General features: G+C 40.1%; 1 protein-coding gene across 1 annotated transcript; it reads left to right on the top strand.

The window, feature by feature from the left end:
* The first annotated feature begins 1,573 nt into the window (after nt 1–1,573).
* rp2 (RP2 activator of ARL3 GTPase) lies at nt 1,574–27,399 on the top strand. Its single transcript, XM_068033244.1, has 5 exons — nt 1,574–1,801; nt 12,094–12,759; nt 17,380–17,494; nt 20,234–20,319; nt 22,871–27,399. Exons 1-5 carry the CDS (start codon nt 1,694–1,696, stop codon nt 22,952–22,954), a joined length of 1,059 nt encoding a protein of 352 aa, XP_067889345.1. The 5' UTR covers nt 1,574–1,693; the 3' UTR covers nt 22,955–27,399.
* The last annotated feature ends 356 nt before the right edge of the window (nt 27,400–27,755 follow it).

Raw genomic sequence — 27,755 nt, 5'->3', positions numbered from 1 at the left:
AAAAGAGAATTGGATAATTATCTGAAATTTGCAGGCCGACAAGGAAAGGTTGGGGGAATGGGACTAGATGAGTTGCTCTTGCAGACAGCCAGCACAGACACAATGGGCCAAATGGCCACCTTCTCTGCTGTAAACAATCTATGATTCTATCGTCAGCAAGCAAATTTAACAAAAGTTTCCGATTTTCAAAGGGCACAAACAATATAAATAAATAAAAACTTATCAAATTAAATAATAATACAAAAAATATGATTTAATTTGATGTTACTTTTACTTTGTCGTCATTACATTCCAGTACTTTCAACTTTTATTATCCATGTCACGCTGCATATTCTGCAATTCATTCGATTGAACCCTGACAATACTGGCCCAACCACCAACAGGAACTGTTTTGTGCTGTGATTGGTGAATACGAGCGAAAGTTTGTCAACGATTGGTCAATGTATTGCTCCGGTGTTCTGCGCTGTAATTGGTGCATATGAGAGAAAGCTTGTCTTCGATTGGTGAATATATTCTTCCGGTGATCTGCTCTATGATTGCCGAATATGAGTAAAAAACCTTTCACTGATTGGTGAGTTTATTGTTCCGGTGTTCTGCACTGTGATTGGTGAATCGGAGCAAAATTCTCTCATTGATTGGTGAATTTTTTGTTCCGGTGTTCTACGCTGTGATTGGTGAATCTGAGCAACAACCTGACACTGATTGGTGAATTTATTGTTCTGGCGTTCGGCAATGTGATTGGTGAATCTGAGCAACTACCTTTCACTGATTGGTGAAGTTATTGTTCTGGCGTTCTGCGCTGTGATTGGTGAATCGAAGTAAAAAGCCTTCACTGATTGGTGAATTTATTGTTCTGGCGTTCTGCACTGTGATTGGTGAATCTGAGCAACAACCTATCACTGATGAGTGAATTGATGGTTCCAGCGTTCCTGCGCTGTGCAAACCTTTTATCCGATTGGTCAAACTGTGCATGACTCTGATCCGTGACTGCCAAATGGAACTGTTGATTGAATGGTTGGTGATTGTTAGGTCTGAACCATTGAACCGACCATTTTGTCAGTTGGGAGCTGAGGCGAAACATATCCTTGGGAAAATGATTGTCTGAGAGCTTTGGTGATTGACAGCATAAATTTCGGTTGCGATTGGCACATTCTGGACGTGGAGGCGGTAATTGGCCGCCTTGGTATTCGAGTTACTGTGATTCGTTGGTCGGAACAACCAGGAGGATTGAATGCGTTAAAACCTCCTGGCATTGTCTTTGGTGGAGATATCCTCTGCAACGTGATTGGTCACTGATAGCTGCATATGTCGACATTATTGGAGCACCGAAAGGTTAGCCTGCACTGCGATTGGCTAATACGACGCTCTCTGCTTTGTTATTGGTGAACTTGAATAAAGTTTGCGATTGGCGAAGACAGGGTTGAGCACGTTGTGATTGGCGGGCTGTGAGCTGCCGCGCTGTGATTGGCAGGCTGTGAGCTGCCGCGCTGTGATTGGCGGACTGTGAGCTGCCGCGCTGTGATTGGCGGGCTGTTAGCTGCCACGCAGTCATTGGCGGGCTGTGAGTTGCCGCGCTGTGATTGGCGGGCTCGGTAGGCAGGGAAACGGGAAGCGGCAGGGAACGATTGTTAGGGCCGAGGGAGAGGCCCGGACTGGGAGTGACGGCCAGTCTTCCCAGGGAACAGCGAGTAAAATGGGCTGTCTGTTTTCCAGAAAATCCAAGGAGAAAAACCGAGAGAAGAAGAAGGCGGCCGCCGCTGAGGAGGAACCGAAGCAATACAGTTGGGACCAGCGGGAGAAGGTGAGGCCCGGGGTGTGGGGGATAGCTGGGGCCAGCGGGAGAAGCTGAGGCCCGGGGTGTGGGGGATAGCTGGGGCCAGCGGGAGAAGCTGAGGCCCGGGGTGTGGGGTGAGAGGGGTGGTGGCAGCTGGGGCCAGCGGGAGAGGCTAATGATTAGTCTCCCTGTCTTTACCCTGGAGTCAGTGTTGAGTAATGAAGCTGCGGTCAGTACTCAAGGGCGGCTCTTCCCCTCTCTCTGGATCTGGTGACTCTCAGGCTGTTTGCTTCTTGTTTAAATCTGCAGGAATTTAAAAAATGGATAGGAGCATAATTAAATGTTATAGCTGTACCTAATAACGTGCAACTAGGCAGCGTTTTACATATTTTTGTAAAGAAAAATGTTAAGAAATGGTTCCAACAAAACCCTATCCTGTCAGCCTCTCAATTTAGCTAAGACTTCTGACCCTATTTTTTTTTAAATAGTGACAGCAGAATTAAGGTTCCATTTCTGTGGGCGTCATGACTTATTTTTAGATTTGTGGCTGAAGTGGTGTTTGTGGAAATGGGTCACATTTGTAGACTTTCACAATGCAGGAGGAGGCTTCCTGTAAGAACTGTCCGCTTTGTTCCAATTTCCTACCCACCCCAATATCCTTTCAAACTTTTCTCTCAACCAGTTGCAGTGTTCCCTGGCTGAGCATGGGGAAGTCATTACAACAGCAACCAGAGCAAAACTTGTACTTGCTTAAGTGTCTTTTGTCCTGCCCTCCTACTATATTTCGTAGTGTATGTGGTTTCTGGTCTCATTGCTATATCTTTCCTACAAAATGGAAATGTGTGGTTTTAATAATTGTGCTCCTGGTCATAATGAATACTTCCACTGGTCGAATTGTTATGGTTACAATGGAGGTCTCTTTTATGTTGTGACAAGTAGCTAAGAGCTAGTTAAACCATAAGATCTCTTTCTGAAATTCTTCTGAGGTATGATGTGGTAAATTGCACTACAAATTGGTGGAGCTCTGATCTACTGGTGCAATCTGCTTGTTGGACCAGAATAGGGGCCCACTCTTTCAGGTTTCCTGTTAGGGCTGATGATGAAAAGCTTTGTCAAAGAGATAATGCTTGATCTGCTGAGTATTTCCAGCATCTTTTTCGAATTCTGATTTTCAGCATCAGTAATATTTTGCTTTTGCTTCAGGTGGGCATCGTGTTTCAGTAAACTAGTGTTTTAATTTAAGAATGGTGATGGAAGTAAAGAATCTACTCCAATTGTAAGGACATTCATTTGGGTACTGATGACTTCCAGTTGATTTTTGGTTAGAAATTGTTACTGTTCATTGTGTTACAGCCACGTGGTGAGGGGCGTGGATGGTCATCACTGTTCAACACTCACCTGACCACAGCAAGTGTTTTTGTTATTAGGGTTTTAACCCCTCTTTTATTTGTCAGACAGAGACAGTTTTCTTTTGTAGGTTTTAAACACATACGAACATACGGATTAGGAGCAGGAGTAGGCCACTCAGCCCTTAGAGTCTGCTCTGCCATTCAACAAGTTCATGGCTGAACTGATTACTCCACATTTCCACCTACCCCTGATAACCTTCCACCCCTTGCTTATCAAGAATCTATGATTATTTATTGAGCAAATATTCACTCTAGAAATGGTCACAACCGCACCTGCACACTCATTCACTCGAGAAGAAATAGAGAGGAAAAGAGGTAAGCGTTGTGAAATGAGAAGTTTTTAGGGTTCACGGTAACCTATTGAATTTTCTCAGAGGTCCATTTCTCTTTAAAGTTCGACCTGGGTTGTTTGTCGATTTCTCAGTTTGTTGAAATTTCAGTCTGAAGAGGGGATCACTTCCAGTTCTCTGCTGCAAAGGCTGAAGTGTAGAATTCACATCTAGGCACCTTGCTGGGTTCTCCCAGCTGGACAGGCTTTGGGAATGTTTGCTCTGAATCTTTTTCTCTCTGTGTGTCTGCCTCTCTCTCTCTCTCTCTCTCTCCAGAGAGATATGTTTTAAGCTAAAAGTCTCTCATATCTTACCTCTGGGAGACATAGATTCCCCTCCCTGTGGTGACTGACAATGGCCCAGGATGCGACTGCTTCACACCTTCTTTGTTTCAGAAGAACCCATTCAATTCAAAAATGCCTCTTGATGGGTGTAATTGACAGCTCTTAGCTTTGGAATGCATCCTTCTATCCTTGCCAGATAGTAAGACAGTTTGAATATACAGTTGGACCTACGGTGGTTATTTTTGAAGCATATTGTCCACTTTTTAAAAGAAATGTCAATTCAGTTCTTGAATTTTCAATTGCTGCACTTGATGTAACAGTTGGTAATACCTTTCTCTGCAGTTTGCTTAGCTTGAAGTGCAGTAGCTCAGTTCAAACAGTTTTCCTTTCCATTTTCTCCTATTGCCTTCTCCTGTAGGCATTGACTTCTACCATGTCAGTGCTGGCTGCCCTCCTCAGCTGACAGCTTTTAACTGTGGAGACTTTGTTGCTGTTCAATTTTTGAGTCTGCATGGTTAGGTGGCAACTGTTTGCCTGTAGAGATCTTCACAACCCCATTCTCGCCTGATATGCTACCAAGTGGCATTTACTAAGCAACAACCTGTTCACCTATTCTCTGGGTTCCACCTGGACCGCTTAGATCCAGGCCACATTGCAGCCAAACATGGACAAAAGAGATGAATGAATTCCACAAGTGAGGTGACGGTGACTGCTCTTGACATCAAAGTAGCATTTGGCCGTTGTGGCACTAAGGAGCTCTAACCAAATTTAAGTCCCTGGGAATCGGGGAAAACTTTCCACTGGCTGGAGTCATATCTGGCACAAAGGAAGATGGTTGTGGTTGTTGGTCAATCATTCTCAGTCCCAGGACATCACTGCAGGAGTTCCTCAGAGTAGTGTCCTAGGCCCAGCCATCAGCTGCTTCATCAATGACCTTCCCTACATCAAAGGTCAGAACTGGGAATGTTCACTGTTGATCTGTTGATTGAACTGTTCGGCTCCATTCACAACTCCTCAGATAATGAAGTAGTCCATGCCTGCATGCAGCAAGATTCAAGCTTGGGCTGATAGGTAGTAAGTAACATTTGTGCCACGCAAGTGCCAGACATGACCATCTCCAAAAAGAGATTCTGACCACCTCCCTAGGCATTCACTGGCATTATCACTGAATCCCCCACCATCAAAATCCTGGGACTGAAACCATTGACTGCAAACTGAACTGGATTAGCCACATAAATACTGTGGCTACAAAGGCAGATCAGAGGTTTGGAATTCTGTGGCGAGTGATGCACCTCCTGAGTCCCCAAAGCCTGTCATCTACAAGGCACTAGTCAGGAGTGCGATGGAATACTTTCCACTTGCCTGGATGACTGCAGAACCTACAACACTCAAGATGTTCGACACCATCCAGGTCAAAGCAGCCTGTTTGGCTCCTCATCTACCACATAAAACATTGATTTCCTCCACCACTGTAACACCATGGCAGCAGTGTGTACCATCTACAAGATGCACTGCAGCAACTCACCAAGGCTGCTTCAGCAGCACCTTCCACAACTTGACATCTACCACCTAAATGGCCATTAGGTCAAAATTCTGGAACTCCCTCCGTAATAGCATCGATTTCAGTTCAAGATGGAAGCACATCACCACCAGTGCAATTAGGGATGAGCAATAAATTCTGGCCTTGCCAGTGATGCCTACATTCCATGAATGATTAAAAATAAATGTTCAGGAGCTGATGAATAACCTTGGGAAGTTGTCCAAATGGCTAAGCCCTCCAATCACCACTTGCTAAGAATTAATTTGTGTTGCAATGGAATGCATAATGTCTCATCTCTTTCCCATCTTAATCACAATCCATGATTCATTGAGATAGTATCGTCATGCTTTGTTCATATGTATTTTAATAGTTTGAATTTCAGATCTTAGTAATTTTTCACAATTCCAAAGTAAGTGCTAACCAGAGAATGAGGTTAACCATTTCCACAAGTGTAATGAAGTTGTTTATCTCCACATCACATTGCACTTGATCCTTTTTTTGGAAACTTATTTTAGCTCCAAGTGCCAGTGATTGTTTTTGACTATGACCAGATATTTGCCCCACATAAATGAGCTCATTGCTTCACTAGCTTGTTCATCATTGGCTCAGACATTATGCAGTTTCTTATCCTGGTTCCTGCAATCTGCAACCAAGGCTAAGCTATTAATCTGCTTAATGATAAAAGAAAAAGCCTTTGGAAGGGGACTCTGAAGTAATTATTTGTCATTTCCTTTAAATTCAATATATTGTTTATAAACACCTTTTTTAACTGATTAAATTTGAAGTCTTCCACTGAAATTCAGTGTTTCTGCGTGTCTTTCTTTTGACTCTACTGAATGAAGACTCATTTATTTAGCCTTATGCCTATGTGATTCAAATGACAAGTGCAAAGAGTCAATTGTTGCTAAAGGATGTGTAATCTCAGCAATGGTTTTATTGTGAGATATAAATTTGATTTTTTTCAAAAAAAGCAGTCTACAAAACCTTGCTTGTAGTGCCCCTTGTAGAATTAGTTGGGAAGATGATTTGGTAGATGGAATATGCCTATACGTTGCACTGAAGAAGTTGCATATTTCACAACATTAGCTTGCTGTGCCCCACCCAAGGCTCTTTTTTTTTTTTGACAACTGAAAAGGAACCGGGTTATGTATTGCTGGAACTTTGCATATGCTTTTACAGTGTGCCATGTTATCTGAAGTTTATTTTAAAACAGCATTGTGTTCAAGACTGACCTGTTGCAGTCTTGCTCAAGGCCTCACAATTATGGTACACTTCACCTCCCTCCGTCATATCTCCTGTCTGCAATTTAACAAACTTGAGGTCAACTCAGTGTTACTGCTACTCTTTTTCCTATCTTGGTGTCCTGTGCAATGTTTCGTAAAGTATTGACCTGAATCTAATTTGAAGATTGCCTTACCACTGGTCCCCAAAAGTTGCACAAATGATTCCCACTTGACCTTGCATGTGAAGGCTTACTGGAATCTGTCTTAAAAGTACTAATTAGACAAAATTGAGCTCATGATTCTTGGATAATGAAACCTCTTGGGAAAAACCTCTTCTGACGCATATGAGTTAGTGCAATTAATTCTGGTTTTTACAGGACACGGGTGACTGGCTACCTTTTTTAAAAACCTGTCCAAACAAGCACTGGAAATGGATTTCAATTATTAGCAAAAACTATTGTCTTGACAGGGTACATGATATACATTGTTTGTATACAAGTAAACTTGTACTCCTAATTATAGCAATGTTAGGTATTTATTCGTGAAGGGTTTTCTACTTCAGTCGCTCCTATTGGATTGTAGATAATTTTTCTCAGAAACAACAAAAAACCCAGTGCAACTGAGTATAGAGCACTCCCCAGCATCTCACTTTGTTTTGCAGTGGAGCTGTAAACATGAAAGAACCAAGAGAAAAATCCACTGATATGTCTGATTTTCGATTTAAAGTTTGGTGAAAAACAAAATTTTATAATTTGGAATAAGTGAGGAGAGCTTACTATGGATTAGTGATTTGGGATATATTGACATGATGGAAGACATGAGATTGTGGTTACTGTTCATCAGTCAGTCTGTGTTTCCTGTTCACTGATAGCAGTATGACTGGAAGGGGAACTTGTTTTCAGTGGGGAATCTTTCTCCAGCATGTAGTTGAAGAGGTGATGTGTTTAAACATGTTTTGGTTTATCCATGTGTGGAATAGAACTTACCCTAGAAATATTCTGTAAATTATCTCGTGGCTTGAACATCCCAGTATAATTAAACTCTGCTATGTAATATCTGTACTACAGCTACAGATGCAAAATCAGTTTCTGGTGGGGGTTTGTTTACTGTATTTAAATGGAAAGTATGTTAACACAATCCCTATTTTGGGTATTCATTGTTTGCATCAAGCACACTGGAGCCATTTACTCTTTGCTGGAGTACAGTTGTTTGTCTTTAGTACCTCACCCAAATCTATTCAGTACCAAGCTGTGACGCTGCCCGTCAGTAGACAGGTGAGATTTTGGTAACTTGTTAAGTACATTGTACTGTTACTCACCACCACCATCTTGTGGGTGATTGGGAATGGGCAGTAAATGCTGACCTTGCTGGCGACGCCCATTTCCTGAGTGCATCTTTTTTAAAAAGAAAGCAGGCCTGCCCAAGCTGGAAGGCTACTGGATGTTTGAACAGTGACCTTTACTAGGCCCGCAGGTTCCAGCATTTGTAATTAGGTTACACTTGCATGAGCTAACTATGGAGCTTACATATGCCTTAATTGTGTAGGCACCAGGTTTTAAAATTAGGCTGTGCCTGTGTAAATATAATTTACTAGTTACATATTAATTGCGTAGGAAAGGGATGTGAAGCAGGTGTTCTTTGGGAAAACTGTGGCTGAGGTTGAGATAATAAAAATGCATGTTAATGGCTGTACTTTATTGAAGAAAGTATCTGGAGTCTGAAATCACTGATTATACAAACAAGAACTAGTGTAATCAGTCAACCAACAGGGGATGAAAGCCAGGTCTGACCTGGTGTTTCTTGCTCCCAGTCCGATGTCTTGCCAGTAGCGTGACTATTTCCATTGCATGTGCCCGCTCAGAAGGTAGACAAACTGTTTAGACATGAGATCCACTTATGGGAGTTAAATTAGTGGACCCTTTCACCACTGTCAATCTCAGCGTGGGTAGTGTAAGTTTACGGCCTGTATTTTGCAGTCAGTGGTGAACGAATGATGCTAGTTCACTACACTTGCACCTGCCCACAGACTTTGTATGGGCTTTTGTGCCAGAGAGGTGGTTTGACAGTAATTCAGACTTGTTACACTGTTAATCCGTTTACACAAAATTGGATAAGCCCTAACTTCTGGTGTGTTTAGTCCTTATCTAGTGGATAAATATGGCAACTTTGTGCCATTCCATGTATTTCAATGCCAGGTCTCTCAGCAAAAGATAGCCGTGCTATTTTTACAAAATCTGGGCCTACGTGTTAAACCGTCACTGAAAGCTCAGCTGAACCTTGTTAGCCAAACAATTTTTTTCCCCTCCTTTTGTATGTACGGCAACTAAACTTCACACTCAATGGGACTATCCTTTTTTTAAGAGGAGACTTGCCTGCATTTGGGCACTGATGATTACAGTGCAAACAATTTGGTTTATTTTTAAAATGTTTTTCTTGTGCCTCTCAACTCATTTACCATTTGTATTTTGCGGTTTCTCAAATTATTTGAATGTTTAATTTGTATTTGTAGCCAATATATTGATATTGAAATAAAATGTTATCTAAATTTTGACGCGAACACATAGCAAGAGGCCATTCAGCCTCACAAGCCTCATGGTTGATCTATATTTCAGCTCTATTTACCTGCCTTGCTACCCTTTTTAACAAACATCTCTGTCTCTCTTGATTTGTTTTTACTTGACTAGCCTTGTCTTTTTGAGGGAGAGAATTCTAGATTTCCACTACCCTTATGTGGTGCCAGGAAGCACCTCTTCACACGTGAACAGCCTAGTTCTAATTTTAAGGCTATGCCCCCATGTTCTGGGCTGTCACACCAGCAGAAATAGTTTCTTTGCATCTACCCCATTAAATCTTTTAATCTTAAATACCTCAATTAGATCATCCCTTAATTTTCTGTACTCAATAGAATACAAGCTGAGTCTACACAACCTTTTTTTTTTGTAATTTTAACCCAATTATCATTCCGGTGAATCTGCACTGCACTCCCTCCCAAGGCCAATCCTCCCTAAAGTGTGGAGCCCAGAACTGAATGCAGTACAGCTGTTACAGCCTAACTCAACTAACAAAAATGAGTTGGAGGTGAAAGTTACTTTACCAGTGATGTGCTGTGAATATGTGAAAGCAACTGTTTGTCGAAATGTCATTGTGGTAAGCTAATAAAGGAGTTAATGACAGAACTGGTGGGTTTTCTGGCATTGGTGTAACTGCTGCACATCACACAGCTCAAGACTATGTATGCTAAAACCACTTTCATTTGAGAAGTGGAAGTGAAAAAGTTGATCTTGAAGGCATAGAGAGGAGGGAAGCAAGGCTGGCTACTTCCTGCCACACATCCTCTAATTTAGGATAGAATTTCATGACTGCTGAGTATTGACGAACATGAGGTTTTTAATTTAAATAGTGCCTTAAAGGTAATAAAATGCCCCAAGGCATGTAAGACTACAGATTAAGGGGGCACACATTTAAAACTGAGTTGCAAAGGAATTTCGTCTCTCAGAGGGTGGTGAATCTCTGGAACTCTCTACCTCAGAGAGTTGTGGAGGCTAGTTCACTAAACATACTTGAGGAGGTAGATAGATATTTGAAATCTCGGCGAGTCGCGGGTTAGGCGGAGGAGGCCAGAAACGGGAGTTGAGGCCTGGGTCGGATCAGCCACGATCTTATTGAATGGTGGGGCTGAATGGCCTACTCCTGCTCCTATTTCTTATGTTCGTATAAGGCAAAATACACAAAGCCACATGAGAACATCAGGTCGGATGAGAGAGGTTTTAAGGAATGTTTTAAAGGAGGAAATCGAGATAGAGAGGCAGAAGTGTACAGAGGGAATCCCATAGCTGAGGGCTTAGGTAACTGAAGGTATGGCCACCAATCATGGAGTGATTAAAATTGGAGAAGCTTTTTTTCTTACATTCAATTAGAACATGGTACTCATGATTTAAAATTAAACAGACTTTTCTTTAACCCTCTCTGCTAGTTTATATTGCTAGAAAAGCTGTAATTTAGTAGTTAGAATAAGGATGTTAGATCAGCACTGCTATCTGATGTCTGAACTATAAAGAAAGAATTTGCATTTTATATAGCTCCTTTTACATCTTTGGAATGTCTCATAGCATCAAAGAGTAAATTTGGATTGTAGACTGGAAGAACTCCCCTGCTCTTTTCTGAGCAGTGCAGCGGAATCTTTTCCAGCAACCTGAACAGGCAGTTGAGGTCTTTGTTTCTGTCTCTTCCAAAGACAGTGCCTCTAACAATACAGCATTTTCTCACTTCTGAAGTGAACTGTCAGCCTGGATTATGATTTCCAGTTATGGACTGCGGTTTGAAATTCAGACTTCTGTTTCAACTGAGCCAAGCTGACATCTGACAGCAAATATATTTTTGTAACTACTTTAAAACCACCCAACACTTCTAGAATGAACTGTGAATGCCAGACTCAATTTATGTAGTGTTGAACAATAACACTTGTGGTAGTATGATGGACATAGTGTACAACTTGAGCTCATAGACCAACTGAACCATATGCATGACCCTCACTCCACCTACAAGAAAACCATCATGGATAATTGTGTATTGTCAGTAAATTTGAGGGGCATAAATTTCTAAAATATTTGGAGAAGTTGAACAAGGGAGGAACATGCAGATGGAACCATTATAACTAAGGTCCTTTACACTTATTTTACACACTTCGTTCTTGTATCCAACCTACCCCTTGATGGCAGATATGTACTAGGTTCAGGTTGCATGCTTATAGGGTATCCCACTGGTTCCTTACACAAGTGATTATTATACATGTGAGGCAACATTTTTGTTTGGGTAGGCATGTTGACCATGAGGACAAGCCTGATTTTGCATCTGTCCATATCAGTCATTCTCTCAAATCAGTCATTTGATAGCAAAAGGAGCAGTAACCTAGGCATTGATTCCTTTGCCGCCTTGCCCTCTCCATTTTGAAGCTACTACTCAACTGGGATCGGCTGGGGTCAGCAAAAACTGGAAATTGAACCCAGGACTTTCCTAATGAGATTCCACCTTTTATTTATTCCTAATAATTTTCTCCCTTTACCTCTTGAGTATATTGACTCCTTGTTGGGGCACGGGTCTGTGGACATCTTGTAGTATTTCACCCGGTGGTCATTCTTTGTGTGAGTAGCTGATCATGATTCTGTCCCCTCTCTCATTCACATCTACACCACTAGCAGGGGATTTCTTCGTGGCAATCAGGAACTTTAGCCATTCTTTTCCCCCCTCTGTCATGCCCAGGCTTGCTGGTGCAAATGATACCACCTCTATCATTGTTCCAGTTGAGATCAATTAATTTAGTTTTCAGAGTTGGAACCTGGGGCCTTCCTGTGCTCGCCGCCTTCCTGTGCTTGCCACCGTCCTGACCAACTGAGACTAGTTGTCCCTTAACCAGATGTAACACGGGCAAAGATATCAAAAACTTTCCACTCTAAGACTAATCTCTGTTCAGTACATTGGATCAGAAAATTTTGTGCATATTTAAAGTAACTTTCTTTTTGTTTTTATTCCAATAGATTGATGTTAAAGACTATATGCTGGTTCAGTTAAAGGATCAGACAGTGGGTCGATTGCCTGGTAAAGTTGCTGGTGAGCAATTTGTCATCCAAGAATGTGAAAATTGCAACATTTACATTTTTGACCACTCTGCCACCATCACCATTGACGACTGCACCAACTGCAGGATATTTCTGGGACCTATCAAGGGCAGTGTCTTTTTTCGTGACTGCACAGACTGCAAATGTGTTGTGGCTTGTCAGCAATTTCGTACACGGGATTGCAAAAAAATGGACATCTTCCTTTGCTGTGCAACGCAGCCCATCATTGAATCATCCACGGGCATGAAGTTTGGTTGTTTCCAATATTACTATCCCGAGCTGGGCTACCAGTTCAAAGATGCAGGCTTGAGCATCTTCAACAACAACTGGAGCAACATCCATGACTTCACCCCTGTTGCAGATGAGAACAACTGGATCTTGTTGCCTGAAGATGCGATGCCCCAGGATTTTGTTCCTCTTCCTGATTCTGAAGAGCTGAAATCAGTTCGGATCTCCACAGAGTTGAACAGGAGCATTATTCCAGTCACACGGGGCCAGAGACAAAAGAACAGCGAAGAGTTGTGCTTGGTGGTGTTTTTTGCCGGAGATTACACCACAGCCAACGCTAGGAAGTTGATCGATGAGGTGAGAAAATTGCATGTCTGTGTTCAGTGTTATCTTTTTACTTTTGACATTTGTGACTTCCTCAAAACCACATTGCAGTCCTGTTCAGTGTAGTCAGGGAAGTGATATTGCAGTGTCCTTGAAGGGAATGTCTTGCCTCCATGTGCTTCCAGGGAGCAAGCTTAGGATGAATTATCCTGAGAGTGACCTGCAGCCTGCCTCATTTTCAGAAATGCAAAGGCTAGGTGAACAGCAAACAAATGAAAAAATGTTTTTTTAAAAAAATCTACAAATATTGGTAATACAGAATCACAGAATTGTTATAGTGCAGAAGGAGGCCATTCGGCCCATCATGTCTGCACTGGTTCTCCGCAAGAGCAATTCACTCAGTGCCATTCCCCTGCACATTCTTCTTTTTCATACAACAGTCTAATTCCCTTTTGAATGCTTCAATTGAACCTGCCTCCACCACACTCTCGGGCAGCGCATTCCAGACCTTAACCACTTGGTTCGTGAAAGTTTTTCCTCGTCACTTTTTCTTCTCTTACTAAATACTTTAAATCTGTGCCCTCTCAATCTTGATCCTTTCACGAGTAGGAACAGTTTCTCTCTACATCCACTCTGTCCAGATCCCTCATGGTTTTGAATACCTCTCTCAAATCACCTCTCAGCTTTCTCTTCTCCAAGGAAATCAGTTCTAATTTCTCCAATCTATCTTCATAACTGAAGTTCCTCATCCCTGGAACCATTCTCGTGAATCTTTTCTGTACTCTCTCCAATGTCCTCACGTCTTTCCTTAGGTGCAGTGCCCAAAACTGGGCAGAATACTCCAGTTGAGGCCGAACTAGTAATACAGGATTGAGGAGATAAAGGAAACATGTCTGTGGGATAGCTTTTGACTTGAGCAATTCAATAGCAAACACAGGTGCAACAGGCTATTTCCTGTGCTGTGAACTTCTGTGACCTACAGGCCTGTGAAGGTACACCAGATTTTATAGTAGCCAGTAATGTTGTGAGGCACTCAGTAAGGATCTGACATTGAAGCCTAAAGTAATGTGACCTAATTATAGTCAAGATCTCCATATTATACAAAAGACATTAATTATGAACTTCCTGATGCATTGCATCTAATATGAACAATCTGATTTGGCACCTCCAAATGAACCACAAAAACCATAGTGTTGTGAGTGCTGGAGTTGATTTGATGTTGCTTGGTTTTGGGATGGGGGTTAAACTGGGTTAGGTTCCTTGTACCTGATGGCAATTCAACCTTTGCATATGCATTGTTTGTATAGGACTGGGATCGCTGTGGCTGGTATTCATTGTCAAAGCCTGCACTTGAATAACAGTCAACTGAGTCAGGTACTGGAGGGATGACCTAGGCCACCAGAGCTCCTAGCAAAGAGCCAACAAGAGCAAAGCAGATTGGCAAGAAATGTGCACAGGAAAAGAAGTCCCAACAAACTATTTTTAAAATGGTCAATTGGACAGTTGAGTTTTTGTTTCAACTTAATATGTCAAATACACTGATCTTAAAGTGCAGCAGGATGTCATACCTGTAAACTTAAAAGCTCTGACTGAAGGCCAGCCACTTTCCCACGGAGGGGATGAGTTACTTAGACTGTTTCTGCATGTTCCAGCAAGCATTTATGAAACCTGGAGCAACATATCTTCCTGCTGGAACTAACTCCTCCACAATCCCAAAACATTATTGTTCTGACCAGATTTTTATACTTTTATCAAGTTGTATAGCTGCAACCAACATATAGTACTTAAGTTTTTTAAACTGTCCATAGCTCACTAATCTAGCACTTTTGAAATACTATGTGTTTGGGTTGGGGCTAGAACAATGTGATGTGTGGAAAGATGTTGCAATGTTCACAAGCTAGCAGCATAAATTAATTATAAATAAAAACAAGAAATGCTGGAACCACTCAGCAGGTCTGGCAGCATCTGTGGAAAGAGGAGCAGGGTTAACGTTTCGGGTCAGTGACCCTTCTTTGGAACTAACTGAGTTAGTTCTGAAGAAGGATCACTGACCCAGAACGTTAACTCTGCTTCTCTTTCCACAGATGCTGCCAGACCTGCTGAGTGGTTCCAGCATTTCTTGTTTTTATTTTGGATTTCCCGCATCCGCAGTATTTTGCTTTTATTTTAGCATAAATTAGTTACTGGAACAAGGTAAAAGCTGGTATTTTGATATTTCATTTTCCATGCACTTGTCAGTGCAAATGATTCCCATGTGTTTGTAAAAGGACTTAATTAAAAAAGACTTGCATTTATATTGTGCTTTTCATGGCCTCAGGATGGCCCAAAGTGCTATACAGCCAAAAAAAAAGTACTTCTGAAGTGTAGGAAATACGGCAGCCAATTTGCGCAAACCAAGTGCCCACAAACAGCAATGTAATAATGAATAGATAATCTGTTTTTCTGATGTCATTGAGGAATAAATATTGGTCAGGACACCAGGGAATAACTCCCCTGCTCTTCAAAATAATGCCATGAGATCTTTTACATCCACCTTGGAGCAGATGGGACTTTGATTTAATGTCCCATCTGAAAGATGACAGCTCTGACAGTTCAGCACTCCCTTTGTGCAGTACTGGAGTGTCAGCCTAGTTTTTTTATGCTCAAGTCTCTGGAATGGGACTTGAATCTACAACCTTCCGACGCAAAAGGCAAGAGTGCTACCAACTGCGCTGTAGCTGACATTTGATCATTGAAGCTAACACTTTTTTTGTTGAAATCCTCAACCTAGCAAAGGGAAATAGGTCGAGATTTGGATGGGAGGAAAGTCAATACTTTAAACTTAAGTGAGTGAAGCTTTTTTTTGTTCGGGACAAAGAAAAACTTGTATTTGTATTATATCTCTAATATAACATGTCCCCAGGTGCTTCATGTAGGAGAGAATGATAGAGGGGTTAGGAGAAATGATGGATAGTATGATTAAAAATGAGGCTTCTGAGAGAGTTAGCGATGTATGGTGGAGGAATTTAAATTGAGGTCTTCAAAGATTAGATGTGAGGCAATTGAATAGAGTTGGTGCCAAGCTATGGAGCTTTTGGCAGGAGCTGAATACAATGGATTCAGCTTTTCCAAAGGTCAATTGGGGAACTTGGTGGCTCATTTGCAATTTGATATCAAGGAAGTAGTCTGGCAAAACAAATGATCATGGAATCAAAGACAAATTAAGAGATAAAGCTGGGTGTTGTTAGTTGTTGTAAGCTTAGAGTTTTGCCTCAGATAATCTCTAGTATACTGATACTAGTCACTCCCATAAATGGCCTGAGTGTATTTTCTGAACATTTGCACTGAAATACAAAAGGTTAAGTGACTTGCATGGAAAATTTAAATACAGTCACTAACACTCAAATGTGTCTGAACTGTGGCATTAACTAAGCATAAATACAGAATTGGAGTATGAACATCCTGATAATTGGACCTGTTGATGGGGAATAAGCTTCATAATTATGGCATGTTATCAATGTTGAATTAACATGCACGAGACCACAAGGAATTCAACATGGATTAAGAAAAGATTACTGAAATTCTGAGATAATTAAATTGTTTGAGGATAATTTAGCTCATTTAAAAAAACCTGTTGCTAGCTATAAACATGTCATGTCCTCTGATTTTTGGTCATAATCTCACTGATCTATCAATTGCTGATATCTGATATGAGGAACAAAAATTTTGTATGAGCTGAGTTTAGGAGGTCAGCCAGAAGAGCATTGCAATAGCCAAGTCTAGAGGTGACAAAGGCATGGATGAGGGTTTTAGCAACAGATGGGCATGTAAGGTTATGGAGGTAGAAGTAGATGGTCTTTATGATGGAAGAATGTGGAGCTGGAAGCTCAGGTTGGGGTCACATAGAGGTTGTGAACAGTCTGCTTCAATGCAAGACAGTGGTTGGTGAGGGTGCAGGGTTTGTGGTGTTGGCTAAAGGCAATGACTTCCTAATATTTAACGAGAGGCAATTGCAGATATTTAATCTTGTGCCCTGTGGGAAATTTAACCAATGAGCAAACTTGGTAGTGAATTTTTGTGGGATGTGTTAACAGTTAATGCTGATGACTTTGGGGAGCCCATATTGCACAAAAAGCCCCACCCACACCATCTTCTAATCAAATAAGATGTTTGGATTCAGTATCCAATCTACCTGGGAAACTATGATAGCAAGTGGGTTGGAATGTGTTGTAGATTTTTAACTTGAATTTCAACATTGTACAGTTTAAAGAATCACACAGCACAGAAGGCCATTCAGCTCATCATGTCTGTGCCAGCTCTTTGAAAGAGTTATGCAATTTGTTCCTCTCCCTGTTTTCCCCACAGCCCTGCAAATTTTTCCATTCAAGTTATATCTAATTTCCTTTTGAAAGTTAGTATTGAATCTGCTTACATCACCTTTTCAGGCAGTGCATAACAGATAACAATTTGCTTTGTAAGTTGTTAGTGAAATCAATGATTCTACATTATAAAAGTGTGGATATGTGCTTCTACAGGAATATTGCAGCAGGCTTATCCTATCTTTCTAGCTTTTCATTTTCTGAGATTCAAATAAAACTTATGCTCCACCTCTAATTTGGTATAGAATGCCTCTGGTAGTAAAACTAACTTGATCTTGGTTTTTCTTTTCAAAAGATGGCTGAAAAGGATTTTGCTCTTGTGCAAACAAAAGAAATTTCAATGCGAACAGATGATGCCAACAGAGTATTCAAGGAGAAAGCAGCAGACTTTATTCCACTGCTTCAGCAAGGTAAAGTTATGTGTTTGGGGAGGGTGTATTTATTTCATTCAAAATTAATCAAAAAGCATTTTCTGAATCCATATAATCCTATTCCTCCTTCTCTCTTTCCCCCACCGCACCACCCCCCCCAAATTTTGTCAGTGTTGTAGTGCCAGATATGATGTTTGTAAATATCAATATGTCACATTCAGAATTCAAGCCTTGTGTCATACACACTCTCCTGTATTATCATACTGCCACCTTTGCTTGATGGGTCATTAATTTCTACCAATAAATATTGGGAAGACCGAAACCATTGTCATTAGTTCACCCACCAACCCTCATCTACAAATCTGTTCCCTGTCCACCGTTTCCATTCTTGGTAATCTCTGAAGCTGAGTAAGACTGTTTGCAACCTGGGTATTGTGTTTAACCCTGAGTTGAGTTTCCATCCATGCATCCACAAAATTACCAAGACTGCCTACATCCACTTCGGTAACATTGCTTGACTCCGACCTTCCTTCCTTCAGTTGTTCTGCTGAACCCTCATGCGTGTCTTTGTTACCTCCAGACTTTACTATTCCATGCTCTCCTGGCCAGCCTCTTATCTTCCACCTTAAATAAACTCATGGTCACCCAAACCTCTGCTACCCATATCTTAACCAGTTCCAAATCTCATTCGCCCATCATCCCTGTACTTGTTGACCTACACTGGCTCCCCAACTGATCATGTCTCAGTTTTAAAATCCTCATCCTCGTTTTCAAATCCCTCCATGGCTTTGTCCCTCTCTATCTGTGTTGCCTCCTCCAGCCCTACAAGCCATTGATCTCTGTGCTCCCCCGATTCTGGCCTCCTGCGCATCCCTGATTTTAATTGATCCTCCCATTGGCAGCTGTGTTTTCAGCTGCCTTGGCCTTAAGCTCTGGAATTCCCCCCCCCCCCCCCCCCCCCCCCAAACCTTTCCGCCTCTCTCTCTCTCTCTCTCTCTCTCTCTCCTCTTTAAAGACGCTTCTTTGATCAAGCTTTTGGTTGTTTTTGCTGATTTTCTCCTATGGCTCAATGTTAAAACGTTTTTATTTATAGCTCTTGTTAAGCGCCTTGGGATGTTTTAGTAAGTTTAATGTGTTATATGAATGTAAGTTGATGTAAATTCAGCATTTGGAAGATGTTATTGACCATAACATGCTAAAAGTGTTCATCTTCAAATGGAAAATGTTCCAGTTATAGTTATTAGGACAATGAGTGATGGATCAGATTGCCTGAAGCAATGCATTAGTCTCACCAAGATATGGTGATAGAAAGGCAAGTGTTATCTTGGATGGCAGAGTATTTGGAATGGTTAAGTATGATTCAAGTGATCCAACAGTTGTTAGTTTATACTGCTTTGGGAAACAGTGTATACCAATAGCTAACTCAGTAATCCAAGTTGGAATAGTGTAAAAGTACAGCAATTAGCGAGGTGTTTGCTTCAAGTTAGATGACTGCTAACACCCCAGATAACAAGACTAGAGCTGACTTGCTTCATAATCCAGAACTATTGCACAGTACTACCACAATAACAACTTGAATTTATTTAACACCTTTAATGTAATAAAACTTCTTAAGGCATCAAGAACTTTATAAGACAAGATATGACAATGAGCCACGTGGGATATTAGGGTATATGCCAAAAGCTTGGTCAAAATGGTAGGTTTTAAGGAGAGTCTTAAAGGAGGAAAGTGAAATAGGTTTAGGTAGGGAATTCCAGAGCTTAGGGCCAGCCAGCTCAAGGCATGGCCACCACTGGTGACGCAATTACAATAAAGGATTCACAAGAGGCCGGAATTAGAGGAGCACAAAAATTTCGGAGGGTTGTGAGACTGGAAGAAATTAGAGATGGAGAGGGGTGAGACCATGGAGGGATTTGAAAACGAGGATAAGCATTTCAAAATAAAGGCATCGCTTAACCAGGAGTCCGTGTAGGTCAGAGAGCACAGGGGTGACTGGTGAACAGGACTTGGTGTGAGTTAGGGCATGGGTAATGGAGTAGAAGGAAACTGCTACTCAATCAATGATTGCATTTTTTTCTTTAGTGTTGTATAATATGTAGACTTGCTACCTAATCAAAGGTGTGGAAATAGGCTTTCATCTTGTATAAGATGTAGACTGAAATAGGAAGAGTATGATTGTCATCTGCTACTTCAGTATATAAACTGGAAAGAACTAAATGCCAAGATCCTATTGCAATCTTCAAAAATAAATTTTTAAAGCAAGCTCTGGATTTATATAACATCTTTAATTTCCTCAGGACATCCCAAACCTCTGAGGTTTATTCGGTGTTTTTTTTAAAATAAGTGTCGATTTGAGGGCTAAATTTTGGCCTGGATGCTGGGGGAGGGGGAGAACTTCTATGCGCTTCATTTTGTGCTCTTTATGCAGGGAATATATTTCTGTTTACTCTCTTAGTACTGAATTTTTCTGCCACCTTGTGGAACATAATTCTGTTTTTGATTGTGCAGTATTTAAAATAAAAACTTAAAAGGTTATGCAGAATGGGCAGGAGAACAGGGTTAAATGGATAACTGAGACCTGGCATCAGACTGATGGGATGAATGACTGCATTCCTGTCTAAAATTCTGCTATACTTAATGGAGTCATCTGAAAATGAATAGAGATGTAACACTATTGCAAAGAAATAAGTATATAAAAAAAATGAACACATCTGCATTTTATATTTGTAGTGTTTGCAGCTACAGTATTAAACCTCTGTAATTTTATCTTTTCTGCAGGCCCTGTTGTTGCATTGGAATTTAATGGAGATGGTGCAGTGGAAGCATGTCAGAATATAGTCAGTTCAGTGTTCAGTGTTTCCAAGGTAAAGGAATAAAGAGCCAAATGTAGCCTCATTTTTCAGTATTGAGTGCACAACTCAATGACTTATTTGCAATGCTCATTAAGATCTCACCATGGAAAATATTGTGTAATGCCATGCAATACGTAGCTTGCATCTGCTCAAATATTCAGCTGAGTAGATTCCTTTAGCTCAAAACGTGCCAATGTTTCTGAAAGTTTAAATATCGTAAGTTGAATAAAATGATGCTGAAATTATGAGTCTTTGGATGTCTTTGAATTGAATTTGCAATGTTTGCAATATCAAGGATCCAATGGCTGACCATGTGTAGCATTGTTTTAATCTGACTGACCATTTGAATCATGCTCTGCACTGTTTAAAGAAACAGAATTTGGAGGAACAAAATTTGTCTTTGATCAAACCCATCTACCGGTCACCCTTATTGTTAATTCCGTTTTTCTAAAAATTTAAACTGTTTGGCCCTTGAGCCCATTTATTTTCATTGCAATGTACTATCCTGCTATCAAGACTGATGGATGCTTTGAGAGTTGTGCAATGAGTTTGGTTTATTACCAGGAGAAAATTCTGCATGATTTTCTTATCCCCAGCTTCCTCATTTTACTTAGCATATTTACATTACTATCTGCTCATCAGACAATTACCAAGTGTGGGTGTGGGCCTTCTACAGATGGATGGCAAGTACAAAGAACGCTTCACGAGCAGCAGCATGTCAAGCAGATCAACTAACTGTAAAATGTGAGGGTGCATTAGCACAATGCTCCAGTCCACAGTGGGGCACACACTGTACCTCATGGAATAGCACTTCTGCTAGTTGGAGGTGTAGACAAACTATTTCCGTTGGTTAGGAAATCAAGGACTAGGGGACATAGCCTAAAATTAGAGCCAGATCTTTCAGGAGTGAAGTTATGAAACACTTCCACATTTACAGGATAGTAGAATTTGTAACACACTTCTGAGAATGGCAGTTTGTGCATGGTCAGTTGTTGATTTTAATTGAGATTGATTTCTGTTAACCAAAGGTATTGGGGATATGGAGGCAAAGGCACCCAGTACATATTAGGTCGCATATCAGCCATGTTCTCATTGAATGGTGGAACAGACTTGAGGGAGTTAAATGGTCTACTCCTGTTCCTATAACTTGAACAGCAACTGCTTGTGATGTCTTGCTTGACCACTAGATAATGCCTTCCATAGCTGTTGTCCCAAGTCTTGTGTTTGCTCAACAGTATATAACTGACGTCTGCGTTCTGCGTAGTGAAAAGATTAGCACAGGGCAGCTTGCATTGTGCCAGCCACCTCAATATTCAAGATATTCAATTCCATTGTTGTGTACCAGACTTACTCATCAACTGTTTTAAATTTGGCTTCTCAAGAAGGGCTTAGAGGCATAACCATCTGACTTTCTGCTCACAGACCATGGTGAGGTTGACTGCTCCTTCAGGATATTTGCTGCCTGATCAGTGTTGGCTGCAGCCCTCCCTGCAACTGCTTCCTTATTGGCACAAATCTACCTCACAGGTTGATCTTGGATGTTGTGTGCAGAGTGGAAGTCGCCCTTACCCGAGCATTCTGAACCATGACAGAAAATGCCTTGAGCTTAACTTGCTTTAGAATTTCAGTCATTGAAGAACGACCACTATTCTCCTCTTCCCTTCTCTGCTGTTCTGAAGCTGCCATCCACCAGGACCCTGGTTATTGTTGTAAATCAATAAGTGCCAATCAGCACCTTTTCAGATGCCCTCGTGAGTTTGAGTATTGTCAAGTCCCGCTGTGTTTTTGTGGATATTGGGAGGACATGCAGTCCTATATTCCACTGGTTAGCCCATTGTTCATGTGGTACTAGCTTCCCTGGTGGATCTGTTGACCGCACAGTATCACATGTGAAAATAAACAATTCAGTAACACTTGGAGCTCCATATTCTTCCCTTGTGATGCAGTTTAATCCTACTCAATGAAAGCGTTCAGTAGAATGGGTGACTGTGGGAAACCTGTTTCAATTCTCTTCCGTGAGAGATGGATTCAGTAAGCCTCTCATTCAATCCTGAGTAGATTTTGGAATTTGAGTACACCTGCCCAAGAAAATCAAAGATGCAGCCATGAGTTTGATCTCTGGCATGTGCTGAAGTGTCTGTCTTGTCTTGATTAGCAATAGGAATATTTAGCACTGGTATCGCCAGGCTAGGGAGGGGACAAATTAATTGGTGTACACCCTTCTGCTTGCTCTCTCTGCTGGAATGTGGGCATCAGTTGAAAACAGAATCACGCACAGTATTTGAATATCTTGCCAATACTCAACCCTCTTGGCTTGTATATGAAAAATGGCTAATATCTGCCGAAGGATAGCAAGGAACATATCAGATAGAGAAGGAACATCCTTTCCTGAATTATTTTTTGAAACTTAAATGGTTGTAGAACAGTATGCTTTCTTCTGGTAGTGAAAGTAGCTGACATTCAATTTGTTATTGCATCATGCTATACTGACAATTTTTAATGGGATCTTAGTTAAGGCATGAAAGCTAACAAAGTAGTTTTTTTGCTTCTGTTTGCTAAACAGGTCTTTGTGTCTGAAAACAAGTCTTCAGCATCCCAAGATGTGGACAATTTCTATAACTACGCTGATATACAGATGGGAATGTGAAAATGAACGTTGGTTACATGTGAATATCAAATCTGCCCATGGTTATTTTCCCATTGAGTATAATATCTTAGCATTGAACTACTGGGATTAAGTAGTATTGTGAAGTATGGATGGTTTTAGTTCTTAAGATTTAACATTTTGAATGTAACATTATCTCAACTGTTCATCGTAATGCTAGTCAAAATATATAACCAAAGCATTTTCAGCAGTTTTGTACATTAGCTACTTTAAAATTTGTTTAGACGTTTGTCCTCTTCCACTGAAAATTCTTAAAAAGGAAGAATCTTTTAAAGGCAAGCAACAAATTTCTGGAGTACTTTTTGTTTGACTTAATCATAGAATATTACTACACAGAATGAAGACATTTGGCCCATTGTAGTTTGCTGATTCTGATCTCCATTCCTCTGCCCTTTTAATTTTATTCTATTTGATGAATTGGCCTTTATAGCCACTCCAGGCGCTGCTTCACAAACCACTGACCACCTCCAGGCGCGTATCCATTGTCTCTCGAGATAAGGAGGCCCAAAAGAAAAGAAAGAAATTTGATGAAAAGGAGGGGAAAAAAGTATTGACCTAAGCAAAATTTAGATTTCATGCCCCACCTTCAAAGTGCTGCTTGACTGAAGGTTTTGAGTCAAATTAGTTTCCTTTTAATGGATCTTTGCAGTTCTCACAACAATTTGAATTTATCTAGGGTCTTTTATGTAAATGAAAACATTGCTCAAGGGTTTCCCCAGACAGGTGTGTAGAAAATAGTCACTGAGCAAATAAAGAAGTGTTTGGCAGAGGCGACCAAAGGTTTGATGCAGTTAAACCCTGAGCCACCACGGAACTGCCCAACCACAGGGAAACCAAGCTACAGGTTGAGTAAACTGCATCACTAGCAGGAAGGGACATCTGACTTGAGGTTGACAAAGAAATTGGTGTTTTTAAAAAAAAACCTTGGGTTAATTTCCAACAAAATGTACTCACTCCTCTACCCCCCCCCCCAAAAAAAAACTTTGCTTTTAAGGCTGAGATTTGTTTCAAGTATTTTTCATCATTTACTAGGAAAATTATATTTGTGGTACTGGCACATTGGGATAAACTTAATTGATTTATTTTTGCAATCTGAAAGTTATAGTTTAAAAGTCAATTTAGATTTTATATATACTTGATATAAACCTTTTTAACAGTATGCCAGATTATAACTTCTTTATTATAATGCTGTATTACACTGGGAGAACCTGGGGAGCCAATTCATGATGAAAACTAATGGACAAGATTTACTGTATAAAATGTTCTTCAGATCTACCTGCACTGAAACATTTCTTACAACAAATGCTTTGGCTTGCAAACGTGAGCATGTTTTTTTGAATACTAAAGGAATTGAGGTATATGAGGAATAGTGCAGGTAGGTGGAATTGAGGTAGAAAATCGGCCATAATCATACTGATTGGTGGAGCAGGCTTGAAGAGCTGAATGGCCTACACCTATTTCTTGTGGTAAATGACTTCTGAATGGTCTCAATGCTACAAGGTTGTACTAAAAGGTTTGTATATAAAATTGTTTTTAGTAATCTCTTTTTAAAATGTTTTTCCTGTCAGCAAGTGAAATTGTGAATTGTCATTTGCATTAATTCTTAAAAGAATCTAAAGTCACAAAATAAAAAATCCTTTCAGAAAGTAACTGAACAAAATTGTCCCTACTAACAAGGTTGAATCTCTTTGTAAAAGGGTGGTGGGGAACAGGAAGTACCTGGTGCGAAAGGGAGATTTCTCCCTCTTTATTTTGATGTACTTAATTGCCCCTGTTAGTCATATTGCTAAATGACCCATCTGAAATTGACAATTTGTAGTCTCAAGACAAACGAGGCTAGCTGCCAGAATACAAGACAGAGACCAAAAGCTTTGGCCTTGCATGTTTCTGTATAAAATTGATTTGTGTTTTAGATACTGGCCAAAATGAATGACCACAAACATGTTGAGGTTCGTCGGTGTGTTTTTAAATGCAATATTCCCAGAAAAGTTAACATCTCTCATTCACACTTTTCAATGCTATTTCATTCCCTTTTGTAACAACAAAGTTTCCAGGTTAAAGATGTCATTAAAAAAATAGTCCCTTACTAATCTCCAAAATACTTGGATTATTCATGTAACTCATTTTACTGAAATAACTCCACATTAGTTCTGGTATAACTAACTGATAAGATTTTTAAAAGTTTTATATTGTATCGAATGACCCAGAATACATAGCATAAAAACAGGCCTCCATCTAAGTGATCCATACTGATTATGCTGCGCATGAGCCGCCTTCCACTCCTCCATCTCACCCGATCAGCAAAACCTTCTATTCCTTTCTCCCTCATGTTTATCTAGTTTTCCCTTAAGTGCATCTGTTGTTCACCTCGAAATAATTTGTTACAGTCTTAGAATTTCAGTATAAAAGTCAGTTTCCACAATGGTATAATTCCCAGAAATCATGTGCAGAGGCAACACTGGTGAAAACCTATTAAGAAATCAATGGAGAAAATTTAAATTTGTTCCAGAAACACTTTATTCATAATCAAAAGTGACAGCAGAGAAACCAGATATTGGTGCATCAGGTCTGTGCCAGTAAGTCTAATTCTACTGCCCTGCTTGCTCCATACATTTAATATTCCTATTTTTCAGAAATTGTCTAATTCCCTTTTAAACAACAAAGACACTGCATCAACAGCAACTTGTGACATCTAATTTCACATGCTGATCACCTTTTTGTAAAACTGTTTTTAATTCTTTGTGACTTGAAACCCAGATGGATATTTTTTTAATTTGTAAGCTTCTGAGTTTGGGATAATGCAAGGTGGCAGGGAATTGGAACAGGCCAATCATATCAGCTCCATGTGCAACTCTTTATCTTACAATGTACCTTCCTCAATTAGTCTCAAAGAATATTTTTATATCATATTCCCTGATCCCAAATGTAACTGCATTACAAATACTAGAATATATCTATATCTTCTCTTTCCTAACATTATTCAACCCCAGTTGCTGTGGTTTCTGCAAAACTGGAGTCATTGCACTCTGCTGAGTTTTGAATATCTGTTTATACTCAAGCATCTGATAAAAGGTGATCGATCATTCCTTTGCTCCTGGAACATGCAAATAGTAATCGACTAGCAATCTTTGAAACTCTTTCCCAAGCTTCTTGAACCAACTCTTAAAGCCAAGAACGTAGGAGGCTCAAGCCTCACTAATGCTTAAAGTTGGTATTAAAGAAGAATGGACATATTGTGATTACACAGCTTTGTCACATCGAACAAGAATATAAAATCAAGCTGATCACTTGTAGACATCCTTACCTTTCCCCAAAATTTATGTACATTTATGCATTTAATTTCTGATTTTCCTCCTTGCTTTTCTAAAGGATAGTACTGCACTGCAAGGATTCTGATAGTCCTCTAGTACTTTATAGATTGGCCACTCTTCATCTGTGAGCCTGGACCATTCGATCATCACAGCTGAGCCTGATCCTGTCCTCAGCAAACGGCTATATGTAAGTAGGGATTATTGGACAGCAATTGGGAGACCACAGTCTGACTTGTTTTCTTAATTTCCCAGCCCAGCAGTTTTGAGATCAATTGTGATATCTCTAAAGCTGCAACACTTGAAATTATTGCTCCTCATTAATGAACATACTCGTTTGTTAACTTGATGTACTAGTACTTAGAATGTCTAGTACTTCTCAATGTTACTATTCATTACAAACTGAAGTTGTTTAATGAGTAACTGAATTAGATGTGCCTTCCAATGCATTGTACTCTCAAATGTAATTCCATTTTAAAAAAAAGGATTCTTAAAGATAAGTCAGCTTTTAAGGAGAGTGCTCATTTTCAACCCTGGTTATGGTTTGAGAAAGTACTGCTTAAAATTAAATGAAACCAAAGGAATTCTTTGCCCCCATCCAAATCTGCTTTTCATTGTGGAATGGTTCAGATATTCCAGGATGCTCCAAATTACACAAAGCTCTTACTGTTGACAAAATACATAATGTACATTCTTCACAATGATAAAGTACTGCACAGAAGCAGGCCATTTGGCCCATCAAGTCTGCACTGACTCTTGAACAACTGTTAGTCCCACTCTCCTGTTCTTTCTCCATATCTCAAATTGGCTTCATAAATGTAGAATGAATGCTTATGTATATTTTAGGAGTCATTTTGGGTGTCTGCCCATCAAGGATCTACTGCACCATTCCTTTAAAGATCTGTTTCAGTGAAGGCATAATCATAAACTGCATTTTGTTCGAACACATGCCCTTCAAGCAGTAGAAGAAACTAATGATGTGAAGTGGTTTCACCAGTATTTAGCCTGCATATTTGTCAGCAAATTAATCGTGTTGCTTGTAATTTTGTAAATTATGCAATTTGTATGTAACTATTTTTGCTAGTATTTGTTGTAAACTGGTTTTTATTAAACACTACTGTGCTATAATTAATGGTGTTTTTGAAAATTTGATTTTTGCCTTGATTTTAATTGGTGGAAAATAGCATTCCAAAACTTTGTTCTGTGTGTACTGGTTTAAATCATCAAACCCCTCAATAGTTGGGAAGAGAAGGTGTAGTAATGATGATGAGCTGCATCAGTCAACTGACTGGAAATCAATTATCAAAATAAAAATTCCCTTTGTGATCTTTATGGACACATTCATTATTGTCCTAAGGTTTGCCTAATTGATCCAAGTGAAAGGACTACTAAAATAATTAAAGCAGTTACAGCAGGAATGATAAATAAGTAACATGTTAAGTTAAACGGTGACAAAGACAGGTGTCAGGGCAGAA

This window comes from Heterodontus francisci, chromosome 6, assembly GCF_036365525.1.
Source record: "Heterodontus francisci isolate sHetFra1 chromosome 6, sHetFra1.hap1, whole genome shotgun sequence".
NCBI lineage: Eukaryota > Metazoa > Chordata > Chondrichthyes > Heterodontiformes > Heterodontidae > Heterodontus > Heterodontus francisci.
This window is presented reverse-complemented; position numbering and strand designations above follow the sequence as displayed.